This window comes from Cryptotermes secundus, unplaced genomic scaffold (genome assembly GCF_002891405.2).
Source record: "Cryptotermes secundus unplaced genomic scaffold, Csec_1.0 scaffold124, whole genome shotgun sequence".
NCBI classification, from domain to species: domain Eukaryota; kingdom Metazoa; phylum Arthropoda; class Insecta; order Blattodea; family Kalotermitidae; genus Cryptotermes; species Cryptotermes secundus.
The window spans coordinates 320716-337034 of record NW_019735462.1 but is presented as its reverse complement, the minus strand read 5'-3'; the positions used below and the strand labels follow the sequence as shown (position 1 = coordinate 337034).

The 16319-nt window shown below is 41.9% G+C and overlaps 1 protein-coding gene across 1 annotated transcript in view; it reads left to right on the top strand.

Annotated features, from left to right (window-relative positions):
- Positions 1-16319, top strand: part of LOC111869292 (cGMP-specific 3',5'-cyclic phosphodiesterase) — a 114714-nt gene that overhangs the window by 55257 nt on the left and 43138 nt on the right. Inside the window, exons 6-10 of the mRNA XM_023860691.2 lie at positions 1213-1302; positions 4344-4487; positions 5953-6024; positions 6344-6382; positions 9716-9850. Of these exons, the coding sequence (XP_023716459.1) occupies positions 1213-1302; positions 4344-4487; positions 5953-6024; positions 6344-6382; positions 9716-9850 (480 nt within the window). The remainder of the gene's footprint in view (positions 1-1212; positions 1303-4343; positions 4488-5952; positions 6025-6343; positions 6383-9715; positions 9851-16319) is intronic.

Here is a 16319-nt window from a genome sequence, read left to right as displayed (position 1 = left end):
AGCCTCGACTATCCTTTCTGTTATCAAGAGACACAAGCTCTCCGACTGACGTGGCTGACAGGAGACATGTGGTGGTAGCCGCCTACATTGTCGTCCCCACGAAACACTCCGTTGGCTCTAAGATAACAGAAGTAGTAGGTCACAACGGTTCTTCTCTCATACCTGCCTATTCTTCAAAAGAATCATCCTGTCATCTTATTCTACGCTAAAAAACAATGTTGTCAGATGGCTACGAATCTGCCCGTATCATCGCTCAAGCGGTTAGTCACCGGCTTCAGATTGCTGCGGCCTGGGTTCGATTCTAGAAGAAGTCAAGTGGGATTTGTGGTGAACACAGTGGCACTGGGCCAGGTTTATTCCGAGTATTTCGATTTCCCCTATCGATTCTCATTCCATAAAATGATCCGTACACATCTATCATCCGTGGCAGGTACAGTAGACCAATTAGTGGCCTATAACTACGTATTCCCAGTTTCTATACTAGCTTCACCTCCGGTTGGCATGACCCTCAGAACAAACTCTTCCAATATACTATCGAATAAGACACTTGTGATTCAACAACCGTTCATAAGTGCTCGAAATTAAGCTTTACAGCTATGTTTTCTAATTGTATCGACTATTTCACAACCCTTTTCAATTTTCATGGACAACATTATAAACACCTGCTAGCCGGGTTAGCGCAGTCGGTATAGCGACTGGCTACGGGCTTGACGACGGAGAGATCGGAGTTTTAGTCCCGATAGGGTCAGTAATTTTCTCTTCTTCACGTGGTCCAGACTGGTTCTGGGGTCCAACCAGCCTCCTATCCAATGCGTACCTGGGGTAAAGTGGCTGGAGGGTGAAGCAGAAACTCACCTCAATTTATTGCCGCTCCCCCATACGCCTTCATGGCGTATCGCTTAATTAGCTAAGCACAGGGGCAATTTTACCTATATTATTATAAACATCGCTAATGTAAGATATGTGTATTAAGAGTGAGAGGTCATCTGGAATGCGATGCTGTATAGTTTCGTAGATATGGATCAACGTTTCGAAGGAATGTACTGTCACCATTTTCAGGTAGAAAAATTCTTCTTCCTTGAAATAGAAAGAGCTGGTTTCTCCTAACCACTGGTAAACATATATCGAAACTACATGACGTCACACCCCAGATGACCATAATTGAAAAGGACTTAAACTTTAGTACGTTTATATTCAACTTTGTACTTCTAGGTATTTCAGCGGTATCTGACGTTCTGTGGAATCGGCATACAGAATGCTCAACTATTTGAAATGTCTGTACTTGAATTTCGGAGGAATCAGGTAAGTGTTAATGAGTCAGAGATCCCGATAAGAAAGTTTTCCCTTTTGTTCCCTTCTGTTGAGAAAATTATTCCTGATAGAACAAAACGGCTTAACGGACTGGAATACAACATTTCGATTCTTGTGCTGAACAATAGATGTTTTGAACTCAGAAATACTGGGGTTTAGGGCAACGAACAAAGACCAAAACCCGAGTAATTCTGAATAGTATATACTAATGTAAGAACCCTTTAGAATCTGTCCAAAAGACATTTTGAAATTTGCAACTTATTAGATCCTCTCATCATAAACCAGGTGTTAACTTGCTACAAGTGGTGTAACTTTCTCAGACACATTGATAGCAGTATGTATGATCAACTTTAATATTATATAACACCGGATAGGACTATACTGTCCTCAGAAGAGCTAACAATTATTTTCCTAAACCTTATGGCTCATGAAGTCTATGACGGCTGCGATGCCTGCATGTAACAGGAGCAGAAAATTGTGCCCCAGATTAGAGTAAACGTATTTTCTAAATTAGGCGTTTACGACTTGGTGCCTGTCATCATCCTTCATATTGTCACGTGTTGAGTATATGTCACGCGACAAGTAACTTCAAGCCTTATTTGACATAGCGAATTTATTGAACATTCGATCTTACAATTACACAATTTACAATCTCACAATTACTGCCCTCGGCAGTATCACAAATACTTCTCCTATAGTCACTGCCATGCACTCGATACGACCCGACTTGGCGACTGCTGCAATTCAACTGACTGGTTAATCGTTACTCACTAGTAACTCACTCACTAGTATCTGGCTCACTACTCACTACTGAATAGTGTTCGCTGCTCCTTATTTAGCCTCGGCACGGACAACACAGAAAACAGTTACGTGATAGGTACCGCTATTGCATGACACCGTGTTTATAGGTTGCCTAGCAACACTGCCGAGAGGTGTTTACTGCTGTGTAGTAACCGCGGTAACCCTTGTTACGTCACCGCGGCAATGGTTGCCCGACACAGTTGCTCCTCTGTTACGTCACCGAGGGGGAGGGGGTGTTTACCGAGCGTTGGGCACTGATGGAAGGAGTTGGGGTATGTGACGTCACTCGCGAGACCGCAGAGTTCACGTGACCCCTACTTCCTGTTGCGCCATCCACGTCACAATATTTTAATTTGCCCGTCACGGGTTTTATAGCGGGGTACTTATAACTTATTTTCCTTCCATGATATTAATTACGCTAGTTCTCTGGTGAAACTAATCTGTCGGATGTCTCTCTAATATGCGTCGAAACCCTTTACCATAATAAATTTGTTTGTATACTTTGTCCTTCCTACACCTTGCTGCTGTGGAGTCTGAGTAGCGCAGTCGGATTAGCGACTGCCTACTCGCTGGACGACCGAGAGGTCGAAGTTCATGTCCCGGTAGGATCAAGGATTTTCTCTTCTCCACATCGTCCACACTGGCTCTTGGGCCCATCCAACCTCCTATGCAATGGGTACCGAGGGGTCTTTCCCCAGTGTTAAAGCGCGGCCGGGCCGTGAAGCTGACCACTCACCTCCAGCTAGTGCTGAGATCAAGAAAATGTGGATCTATACATCCACTCCACCACATGCCCTCATGGCGTAGTGCTTAATTCGTTGAGCACAGGGACAGCTTCACCTTTTTACCTTACACTTTGTGCTATTCGTATAACGCAATTTAAATACTTCATTTATGTTGCATATGTGTTATATACCCTTTCAAAAATGAGTTTCAATTAGTACTTTATTTGATTCCAATAATTTACATAAGCACAGTCATTATTTTAATGTGTATTTTACTAGTAACCGTGTAAATGGCACTAAAAAGTACAACTGTTCTAGGCTACGGGCTGGACGACAGAGGAGTCGAGGTTTGTTTCCCGGTAGGGTCAAGTGGTTGTTCTCTATAATATCCAGACATATTCTGGGGCCCACCCAGCCTCCTATAAAATGGATACCGGGGGCTGTTTCCCCGAGGGTAAAGCTGGAGGGACTGACCACTTATCGCTTTCCACCGACGAAGTTAAAATTAGTGGAGCTATAGCTCCACTCCCCTACACGTCCTCATGGTGTGGTTCTTAATTAATTAAACTCAAGGATAAATTTAGCTCAAAGGTAAGAATGTAGTTTCATTCCTCTACGTAATTAATCTTCACGCCATGAGGACTCATGGAGCGCGGAGTAGTATCTGCATGTACTTATTCTTCAGCTGAAAGTGATTCACACTCGTCCCACATCCTCCTACCCTTATCTAGATTCTGAGTGGGCTCAAAATCTGATTCGTACGCTCTATCTGTTTATGGCCCTTCAGTCCTTTGTTGGATATTGGCCTCCTTTTCTGAATCCTATACACAACAGGGCACGCGGTAGCGTAGTTAGGTGAGGCACTATGCTACAAGCCGGAAGGTCGCAGGTTCGATTCCCGAGGTCACTGGATTTTTCAACTAATCTAATCCGTCCAACCCCACTATGGCCCTGGGTTAGACTCAGCCTCTAACAGAAATGAATACCAGGAATCTTCCTGGGGTTAAAGAGCGGGCGGCGTGTAAGGCTAACAAACTCTCCGCTATCTGGGGACTATAGAAAATGTAGGAACCTCGATGTCTCACAACCCTATGGGCCTCCACGGCCTGTTACAGGGATAGCTTTACCTTTTTTACCTTATACACAGCCGGTAGGACTCCTTGGACGTAGAATCGGCCGTACATAAGGCCGCTAGCTACACACAGAACAAACGTACACAGACAACTATGCTTTGAGTGGGATTTGAACCCACGATCTCAGTGTTCCAGCCAATAAAAATATTTCATGCCTTAAACCGGGCGACCACTGTGATCGGCATCCGTACACTCTGGAAAAGGTGTAAAAGTCTCTTGCCTTTGTCGGGATTCGAACCCCCCAGTCTTCGGATGTCCAACCCGTAGCCTAATTACTATATCGACTGTGTATATGAGTACTCATAAGACGCAATGTTTTACGTATGAGTGTGGAACAAACGGCACGCACTTAAGATCTCTTGGTGTGGTACAGATCCTGCTTAATCTGGCACGCAGCATCTTCGAGGAGCAGAACAACCTGGAGTGCCTGGTGACGAAGATCATGACGGAGGCCCGTGACCTCCTGAAATGCGAGCGATGTGCCGTATTCCTCCTGGACACAGAATGCTGCGAGGCTGTGAGTTATATTCACCACAATACTTGTCTTATTCCAACATAAATGGCGATATCGGCAGGTTAACTGAAGCGGTCATGTGACTACTTCGTATTCTGGAGCAACCCGGTTTGATTCTCGGGTAGGGTAGTGTTTCTCAATCAGTGGAACTTGGCGATCGTTTTATGTGAGCCCTGAGTTCTCGAAAATAAGATTTAAAATTAATATTTATAATAATGGTGCACGCGGTAGAGTAGTTGGTTGAGGCATTATGCTACAAACCGGAAGGTCGCGGGTTCGATTCCCGATGAGGTCATTGGATTTTTCAATTGAACCTAATCCTTCTAGCCGCACTATGGCCCTGGAGTCGACTCAACCTCTAACAGAAATGAGTACCGGGAATCTTCCTGGGGTTTACAGGGCGACCGGCGCATAAGGTTGACAACCTCACAGCTACCTGTGAGTCGATTGTCTGTAAAATGTGGGAGCCTCGACGTCTCAAAACCCTATGGGCCTCCACAGCCTGTTACAGGGACAGCTTTACCTTTTTAATTAAAATAATAATAATTAAATATACGTTATTGTACAAACACACTTCCTGGAAAACGAGATAGACGTTGTCTTTATTACTGTGTGCCTGTGCTTTTAGACAAACAGTGCTGGAACGCAAGACTCAGAAGGTTTGAGGGTCTGTGGGTTAGAACGGTCTTGGCTGAAGCTCTCTTCTTTATGTTTTTGAGTCAAATTTTTATACTCATCACATTTGTTATTCTATTTATAAGGATTCGTAAAAGCGCACAGGACCTCGGGCAATGTGCCTCATTTCAGTTTAATTAATTCAGAAGTCATTTCGTCTTAACCAGGTCCCAGAACATGACGGCATGGTGGGTTCTCAGGTTTCTGATACTGAAGAAGCCCTCAGATTTGGATTTTGAGCGACGGAGGTCCCAGGTTAGGACGCGGTGGCGAAAATAAATGCTTTCGCCTCTTACGAGAATCGAATCCCGATCATCGAGTATGTGGTCTAATCATTACAAGAACTGAGTTGTTGTCGATTTACATTTGTAACCAGAAAATGGATTAAAATATTTTATTTATTGAATTTATAAATAAACAAGAGAGCGAATTGTGCAGAACTATTAATCGAATTAAGATATTTTCCTTTATATATTGTTTTTTTAGATAAATTCAGCCTTTTTCTGCCTCCTTACAGTAAGAGTTAACGACGCAGGAAATACGTATAAAATTATTGCTTTTGTGCATAAATTCTAGCCTAATTTATTTTCTTAAGACTTAAGTAGGATGAGTGAAACAAACTACCGAAGAAAAGTATACGACTCTATTCCACATGAAACAAAGCGTTTCCCCAGATAATAATGTCCAAAATAAATTGAATGTCATAAATACATTTATGCATAATCACTGCCGTATTTTTCTAAATAATTTTATAAGTCTGCAAATGTACATGTTTCATAATTGTCTTTTACAGAGCCACCTGGAAAAAATTCTGGAGCGACCTAACCGCATTGTACAGGAAAGAAAACCGTTATGCCGAAGAGAAGTGAGTAGAAAGTTTTCAGTTCATAAATAGACTTCATGTAAAATCTGAAGCTTCCATGGTTTTTAAAGTTAATAAAATCATATCGGACTACTAGCCGTGTTAATTGGTTAAAAATTGTCCCTGAAATGTAGGGTAATTTTTAATCAATTGACGTGGCTGATACACCGAGGACATTTTATTCGCCTTAGTATTTGGATTTAATTTCTGTTTTATTACATTTTATCAGATGAGAGATTTTAAAGAACTTATATTTACTGATGCTCTTTGAGAATATGACTACCCCTTCTCAGGAGTGTTTGTGATGACGTATTTGTTTCAGAGTAACAACGTTAATATCGAAGACATCTTCCAGCCGAGGGTAAGTATCTTCCTTCTCTATCCTTCTTATGTCAATAAATTCTTTCTCACTTATGAAGTGAAAACTACTAGAACTCTTATATTAATTCCTGTTATCGAGCAAAATATTTCATCCACTCAAAAGTCTTTGCATTATCCATTAACATTTAAAAGTACCATGATAATTTTCTATCTTCATTACGCTGCCCATTTCTTGGAAAAAATATTTTTCTCCGAAAGCTACATTGAAGAATCTTCCTAGTATTAGAGGGTACCAAAAGATCTCAGCTCTATGGACCTCAAGAAAACTAACAAAATATTATGTCGTAAATGAACAAAAATAAAACATGACAGATTTTTAATCTCGGGAATATTGTTTGAATCGTTTGAATTTTTTTTTCTTATTTTCATCATTTTTAAAAATGATCCGCTCGTATGGTGATAATCACGGCGGGACTCGTCCTATCTGTCAATCCAAAATTACTTAACAGTTCTAGAATGATCTTAAGTTTGTTCTTTATTTAGGAACCGTACTAATAGCACAGAGGCCGCGCGGTCTAAGGCAAGAACTGTCTTCGCTCGCTCGGACGCTGGAATCATGGATTCGAATCCCACTTAAGGCATTGATGTTTTGTGTGTGTATGCTTTTATTCTGTGTTGTCCTGTGTTTAGGTAGAGGCCTTGCGACCGTCTGTGAAAAATGATTACGGAACTGAATAAGAGGTCAGGGCCCTGAATGGGCTGGGGGAGCCACTGAAAGAAAACTAATACTCATGGGGCACGCAATAGCTTACTTGGTTGAGGCACTAGGCTACAAGCCTTAAGGTCGCGGGTTCGATTTTCTATGAGGTCATTTGATTTTTCAATAGACCTTATCTTGCAGCCGCAATATGGTCCTGGGGTCGATTCAGTCTCTAACAGAAATGAGTAGCAGAAATCTTCCTAGGTGTAAAAAGTGGCCGGCGCGTGAGGCTGACAAACTCACCATCATCTATGAACCGACTGTCTAGAAAATATTGGAGTCCTTACGTGTCACAACCCTGTGGGCCTCCACGGCAGGTTACAGGGATAGCTTTACACTTACCTATTACTGATATTCATGTGGATACAGCCATTAATCCTAGCCTCCCTCTCTTGCATGTAGGGAGTCTCAGCATTTTCGTTCCCCATAAATAAGGTCTGCTGATCTGCAATATATGGTCGTGACCTATTTCAAGATAATAGCTCTTCTATCGACTGGACAGACTAAGAAAATCCACGAGAAATGTCAGTCAGGTTAATCCTTAGAATGGATTTGGGTAGGCCCACGTTAGAAGTGAACCCGGGGCAAGAAGCTGTGAGAAATAATCTACAAATGTTTTATACAAAAGGGACAAGGAAGACTGCAGAAAGTGAGACGTGTCAGGAGAGGAAGTAGCATTCGTGAGTGAACTGGAAGAAGTGCCTGCGGAAACGGAGAAATAGACGCGGTGCAAGAGTGAATGGAATTCGTAATGAAGCGTGAAAGTGCCACATTGCATGTTCCGTTCAGTCTGCAGAGGAAGTAACGAAGTCAGGGCTCCCTTAATTATTAGTAGTCTTTACAGTCCTGAAAGGTAGACCGATGAAACTGAATGAGTGTAGAGTCATCTCATTTTAATTTATACACAAACATAATGCTTCATATAGGCCTAATCAATTTCAGAATAATTTTCAATTATGTAAATACAAAGAAGTGCAAGAACCAAGCGCGAAAACAAAGAATTTTGGCATTCCAGTCAGGAAGCAGTAAAATCGAAACAGCCGTATTCTTGCCAGGATGTAAAGTAGCCATGGCTGCTGAAACAGTATGCAGTCACTGCTGTAGAACTTTTGGATGAGTACTGAGTCATGGCTCGCAAACATTTTTAATTGAATATATTTTAGTCTCTAATTTGAGTGCTGCTCTTTCATTAAAATGTTAGCTTGTAGATACTGTGACGGCCGGTCACAGTGGCCGCGCGGTCTAAGGCATCAACTGCCTTAGGGCTGGAACACACACAGTGACATCGGTCGTACGGAAAAATGTCGTACGATTTTTTTTGCCGTACGACCTCCTTTTCATACTAGAGCGACCAAATAGATTTCTTTGCTCTCCGGCTGTCGTACGGTAGATGTCGCATGTCGTCACGCATGAAAGCTAAGACTACACTTTATATTCTACTACTTGATGCGATATTAACCGTACGGACGTCGTACGACCGATGTCGCTGTGTGTGTTCCAGCCCTTAGTCCGCTCAAACACTGGGATCGTGGGTTCAAATCCCACTCGCGGCATGGATGTCCGTATGCGTTTACCCTGTGTTTGCGTTCTATGTGGAGGTAAGAGGCCATGCGACGGGCTGATCCCCCGTCCAAAGAGTCCTACCGACTGTGAATAGATCAAGCATCTGAGAGTGGGGCCAAGGCCTAACAAAAGGCTCTAGAGCTATAATAGAATAGAATATATATTTTGGCGTTAACAAGGAAGATGTGTTTTCGACTGGTGGCTCCTCATGTATCCTCGGCACGGATCGCATAGAAAACACCTCCCAGCAGCACTTGTATTGTTGCATAACGTAGCTATAGCACCGACCGCGTAAAGAACACGGCTTCTCATTATTGTTGTATCTTCCCGTTGCCGTGGAATTGCTGCGCTCGTGTTTGTTGGCAAAGCCGTTACCTGGCAACGGGTCTACATGCCGCAATATTTATAGTTACAAGACAAGTACATGAAATCATTTCACATATTTCCGTCAAACATCAAAATGCCGACAATTCTAAGCGAGATACTATGTACGTTGAGTGGAAGGGGTTAAAATGTTACTTAAGTATATATTCTTGTCTCTCGGTGTATCTATCTATCTGTCTATCTATCTGTCTATCTGTCTGTCTGTCTATCTATCTATCTATCTATCTGTCTGTCTGTCTGTCTGTCTGGCTGTCTATCTATCTATCTATTCCTGTTGCTCCTACTCCGGAGCATAGGGCATCCGTGGAACACTGCGTTTCCCTTCAGTTTCTTAATCTTAGAGAGTCGGTAGGACTCCCTGGACGGGGGATCAGCCTGACGCAAGGCCTCTACCTGCACAGGACAATACAAACACAGAATAAACGCAGACAAACGTCTATGCTTTGAATGGGATTCGAACCTACGATCCCAGTGTTCGAGCAGGCGAAGACATTTCATGCCTCAGACTGAGCGGCCACTGTGATCTGCCATACTGTCTACGGTACTCTAAATAGAAAGTCTTATAAGGAAAACATCTCATAAGGATGGCAACTTTCTTGGGATTGGGAATAATTACTTTTCCTCAAAGAATTTAAAGCTATATATACTGCTCTGCAACTGTTACAGCTTAACATCCATTTCACAACGGTTTTCGAGTTACGAGCTGCTGCAGAAGAGGCCTTGGTTTTCCGACCGGACCAGGGGGAACTCGGCAAGTCCCGTTTGGCGCAAATCGCTCGCTACGTTGCAGCCACGGGCCAGGTAGGACAAATACAAATACTTCGAAAATTATACTGAGAACACGGAAAGATATCCCCATCCCCTTCGAGCTGTAGCATTTCTTTCTCCAGTACATAACCCTATATTCATTCTTCATTGTGTAGTCATTTTGCTAGTACTGATAATTTCCATTAGTACTATGGGAAACTCTATGTAGGCCAGAGAGGAATCGAAAGGAACACAACGACAGGAAGAACGGGGAAGCTTTGAGCGCCGTTAGCAACGCCATTCAAGGAACTTCTTTCCTTGGCTTCAGTACAGTTGCTTTATAGTGCTGTCATTAGTTTAACATATCTTCTGTCTGTGCCCATAATAAAATTTGAATCAGTCCGAGAATTTCCATGAAGTCTTGTGTGTTGATTACGCTCTCTTAACTTTGAATAATATTAACATGGCGGGAATGCGAACTTCCGAGGTAATAGGAACAATGTTACCATATAATACATGACTACTATAAATGATTAATTCGTTTTTAAAACGCTATATTTTCCAAAGCATCACATATACAAATGTGATTGATACATAAAAAATAACCATAAATTCACAAAGTTTTCTTCACACTCTACAAATGTACTATGTGCGCCCCTTGGGTCACACGACACACGTCCAGGCCGTAGTCGAGCTCGTTCCACACGTTTTGTAGCATCATCCTGTCAATGGTCATCACTGCAGCATCGATGCGTTCCCTCAGCTCTACTAGTGTTCTTGGCAGTCGGGGTACGTAAGCACGATCCTTAATGTGCCCCCAGAGGAAGAAGTCACAAGGCGTTAGATCAGGTGATCTGGGTGGCCAAGTGAACAGAGCTACGTCATCCTCACCAACACGCCCAATCCAGCGATGCCGAAGTTAATTGTTTAGGTAGCGACGAACATTGCCGATACCACCGCAAATTGTTTTGTTTACATGGCCGTTCTTTTCCATACTCTCTTTTGAATGCGCGTTGCACTGCTATAACAGTTGAATATCTCGCATATTCCAACAAACAGAAACTCTTTTCTTGCTTTGTCGCCATTTTGTAAAGGCACTGAACTCGTGCTGCCAACTGGTGCACATAATACAAGCTTGCTGAGTTTATGGTTCTTTTTATATATCAATCATATTTGTATGTGTAATACTTTGGAAAATATAGCGTTGTAGAAAAGAATTAATCATTTATAGTTGCCCTGTATATGGTCATAGAAATGTTTTGCGTTGTAATAGACCTTAAATACGTACATATGCAATGTTAACTCAAAATATTTTTGCAGAAAGCAAAAAGACAGGAAAACTACTTTTCGATATCTTTTGTAGCTGTCAGTTTCATTAAGTAATAGATAATTAAATTCATGTAAGTAGGATATTTTTCACGGGTTTATATCATAAATACAGTCACAAATTCTATAAACCTCATTTGTAAAAACTGGAAAGAAATTAAGATTCTATACTTCATAAAATGAAGTCGGAAGAATATACAATTGAGTTGTGTAATTATACATGTATAGTTCTCGTCTCATGATATTTGAATAAGAGAAGCTCTCATGAATTCTTCACAGAATTTTTTATTTTAGCCTATGCTTGCAATGATGCTACATAGACTGACCTACTAATATCATCGTTAACAGAGCTACAAATATGTAAATAACTTGTAGTTTATTTATTGTAACATTCTAACATATTGTAACATGACGCCTGAAAGCCGGAAGAGACCGTTGCTGGACAACGGTTCGGTAAACACTCATTCCCGTGGCAACGGATAGGCAGATTACAACAGATAGCAACAAATGAGTCCCTACCACGTGACAAGTTGCTAAACACAAGATTTCCGGGACAACCGGCGGGACAACAGAGGACATCCCGTGTGGAGACATGGTCGAATACCTCCACCGTAGCCCTGCGAGTCGTAGCATGCGACAAAAAGGGGAGTCTCGAATCTGAGACAGTAAAACATGGTCGCGAGTCCCACGGGAATCAGACTCGAGAATGACTGCGCTGACGAGACCAGCAGTAATTGTAAACGACAGACCCGTCTTCTTGGCAGAGAGAGAGAGCGTCCCACATCAACAAACCCGTAAGTGTCTGACAGTAATAAATAGCTGGCCGCAAGCCACAGATGGATGCTTTATTCCAAGACAGACTGGCCGACTGAACATCAGTCGTAACATGAGACTCAGACTCAGAGTAGAGCTCCAGAATTCGGTAGACTAGAGACAAGTCGGAGACTCAGACAACAGTAAAAGAGTCCTCGTGGAGATTCGAAAGACAGACGTTTTTTAAAAGGAGTTCAATGTATGAGCTCTTATGATCATCTGTAATTGTAAAGAAATGCCAATAAACCCAGTCATCAATATAATCCAAAATTATTCGTCATGCAAACACTTTATACGTGACAAAATAGCTTAAAGAAATAGTTAACAGAACTGTAATCTGGTCATGTAACACCGAAGAAGGATACAAAGCGCGCAACTAAAATGTCTTTAATTCAGTCGCGAGGCGCTGTATACTGCAGTAGCTGCGCTTGCGCACTACGGAATAACTCCTTATAGTCCATTTTTTTATAATATATTATTGCTAGAGGGTTTCATACTAGTCCCAAGGGATATTTCTGCGTGTTGTTCTCATTTTACTGAGAAATGTAAGTTTGGGTTTACGCTGTAGGGATCGAGAGAGTCTCTGTATGGCGTTGGTTGCGTCTGGTTACACGATTGCGCTGAATAAAACATGAGCGAGCTTCTTTTCCAAGACGAGTAACGCAGGAAGGTACGGCAGTTTGGGAGGTCGAGACCTAATCATGGTAACAAAATGCGTTCTTCTCCCCATTTATCTGTGACTTGTAAAGAAGCGTGCCCTGTAACAAGAATATCCTTTCATACATTTTTAAAGACGTGTAGCACTATGACGCAAAGAATATTTTCAAGTGAGGAAATGACTACAGAAGAGGTTTTGATTGGAGATTGGTTGTATTGACTATTTTAACACATGACTAGTGACTACACTTAATTATAGTGCCGTCGCTAATCTCCACTCTTTACGAATCATTACAGCACACGCTGTCTTTCATTCTTCTGTGTCTTCACCAGTCGTTCCATAGTAACGGTTTCTAACAGTCAGGATTGTCGTATATCTGCTTACATACGTTCTGCACAGTTTATATTAATATCATTCATATTTGCAGGCCAGTTATTTTTGTATTTCGACACGATGACGGTGTAGTTAATCGAAACAGGCCATACGCTACTACGCAACGGTCGGTAAAAAAACACGTGAAATATAGTTTCTGCGATAACAGACTTGCACACAACAAGAGAAGAACTGTTGGAAAGGGTGTTTCCTATTGGGTCCGCCCCGATGTCCTATAGTGATCACGAACTGGATAATGTGAGGGCCCCCGTGTGGTCGTGGAGTCGAATACCTCCACCGTGACCCTACGAGTCGTAAGAGGCGACGAAAAGGGAAGTCTCAGATCTGAGAGAGTAAAATATTATCGCGAATCCCAAGGGACTCGGACCCGAGAAAGACTGCTCTGGCAAGGGTCAGCAGCATATACAGAAGATAGACCCGCTCTCTCTTCAGAGAGAGCGCTCCCCTCCAAAAGAACAACACCGTACCTGTCAAACCGTAATAAATATCTGGTCATGAACCCCAGATAGGGCTCGACACCAAGACTTAATGACTGACAGTCGCAATGTGACTTTGACTTGGGCTTTAATGTGAGGGAATTTGTTGCTATGGGTTAGGTCTGAGACAGTCGCCAGATTTTAACGAGGTCAGCAGAAAGGGAAGTTGTTAATATCCGTTACCAGGCAACCACTAATAACGAACTGATAAGTCTTAGTGCGCGCTAAAGTGAATTGTAAATTGCGTGAATTAGCGGTAGCGCTATAATTCTTTGTATCTGCGACTTATAAATCCAATTACAAATACAAACCTCATGTCTGTTCACTAACAAGTGACAATATTTTTACAACGTAATTTTTACTTCATCCGGTGTTCGAAATTTAAAACGTTTTTACTAAAATACCTCATACTGAACTGGGTTGATAACAGTGGCGTTATCGTCAGTTATTCCAGGGATACATTTATCGTCCAAATGTAATAGCTATCTCTTTTCACGTCAGAGGACATTATATGAAATGAAACAAGAGACTGATGATACAGTGTTCCTTTCAAACAAAAATGTAGCCGTAAAGTTATTTCGTAGGCGCAATATCACTGAATTCTCTGAAGATATGAAAAGAAATATTATCCAAAGTGAAAATAAAGGAATTTTGATGAAGTTTCCAGGAGTGGAACTCTCAAAAGGACTTCAATATTTTATACAACAGGGATTTTAAAGTGCTTGTTTTACAACAAGATGTGCTGACGGCGTTCTGAATGGAAAAGCTAGTGTATGAGACGCAGAGCGGCACAAGTTACTTGTGAAATTATCGCTTTGTATCGTATTAACATCTAAAAAAAAAAAAGTTATATCAAATAACTGTAGATTGAAATATAGTAAAATTGTACAAATTTTGTTCGTGCGATATACAACCATGAAAAATTGTACCCTAGCAGCCTACACGTATTTTTCGTGTGATTTCCTTGTATTTAAAAAGCTATTTACCTACGTATATGTTCATTATGTACAGCTGTGACGTTTCCTACTTGTTTTCGGGAGTTGTCCATTTCGAATCTCTCTCGGGGGACCAGCTATCCTGAATCAGATTGTTCGTGGAGCTCCTCAGTCCCTACAAAAATTTCCCAAGAAAGTGGAAAAAATTAGCCCACCGCTTTTTTGTACATTTTTTTTTCCAATTCTTTGTTCGCTATCATTCAATTATTCAATGCTACATAGTCTACTGTTGCACTACGCAGATATAGCGCACATGCATAACATATTTTCCTGCGTTACTTAAATACCTATCATATCTGAAAATGTTTCAGGTGAAATTTTAGTCTTTAACGACGCCCATACTTCACTTCCTGTGTCAATTAGTCTACGATGAAACCATTCTCAAGTAAATAAATGAATTTCGGTTTGTTTTATGTGACGCAAGGTCTATAATTGAACGATACGAAACAAAGAGGGGGCACGCGGTAGCGTAGTTGGATCAGGCTACAAGTCGGAATGTTGCGGGATCGAATCCCGATGTGGTAATTGGATTTCTTTTAATTTACTTAATCCCTCCAGCCGCACTATGGCCTTGGGGTTGACTCAGCCTGTAACAGAAATGAATACCAGGAATATTCTTGGGGATAAAAGGCGGCCGGCGCTTAAGGCTGACAACCTTAACGCCATCTATGAGCCGGTTGTCTATAAAATGTGGGAACCTCAACATCTCACAAACCTATGTGCCTCCACGGCCTGTTACAGGAATACCTTTACTTTTTTACTTTACTTACGAAACAAAGCGGGAATTGGGGTTTCGATTTATGGTAGGAGCAAGTGATTTTTCACTCCTGTTGAGGCCTTCTCTGGGGCTCACAAAGCCTCTTGCGGCCGGGGAGTGAAACTAACCACTCTTCTCCATCTAGTGCCGAGGTAAAAAATTGTGGAGTTATTCCTCCATTTCCCAGATATGTCTTCGTGTCGTGATGCTTAATTAATTAAGCACGGGGGCCTTATCTTTACCTACACCTCTCTACAAAACAAACAGATTTCAGGTGCGTAAACGACTACTTCACCTCATACGAATTCGAAACATTTGTTATAGTCCTAGCAGACTAAGAGAAATCTCTGTAATCCGGTAATTTTAAGCGAAACCGACACAGTAAGTATAATCTTGAATGGTGGTATTAATCTTGTATCGTGTAGAGCCGTTGCTGTGCAATGACCGCGAGTTCGACGGATATACCGGGGCCGTTTCTGGGCAACGGCTGGATATACACGTTTCCGCGTAACAAACAACGGAACAATCCCCGTTGCTAGGCAGTAGAGTCTTAATAATGCAACAGTTGGACCACAACAGTTGAGAAGCTGTGTTTTCTACGTGACCCATGCCGAAATTTATAAGCCGTCGTAGCATGAGGTACGTACGGTAGGCATGATTTGCTCTGCAACACCTGTACTGACAGAGGACTTGTATACAGTGCTAAAGGAAGAATGTTTTAGTAAGGTGTAAGAAATGTACATTTGACGAAAGGCCAAGGATGTTCATAAGACAAACCCATATTCTCGTCAGAGGAGATGTTACATAAGGACTATGACCGCAAGGGTACAGTTGAAAAGAAAATCTCTGGTCGTGGGTCTCAAGGGGCTTGACGCCAAGACGAATTGATTGGCGGTAAACCTCCAGTCGTAAAGTAACTCCGACTTTGACTTTGACTTGTGTAGCCAGTTCTGTACAGGAATCTGTGAAGGACTTAAGTCCGGAGTCAGAGGAATAGCCACTGTTGAAGCCGTTACCAGGAAACATCCAATAACAGACTGAGAAAATTTAGTGTGTGCTACTGATTTGTGAAGTGTGGAAATAGCGATAGTGTTGTAGTTATTTG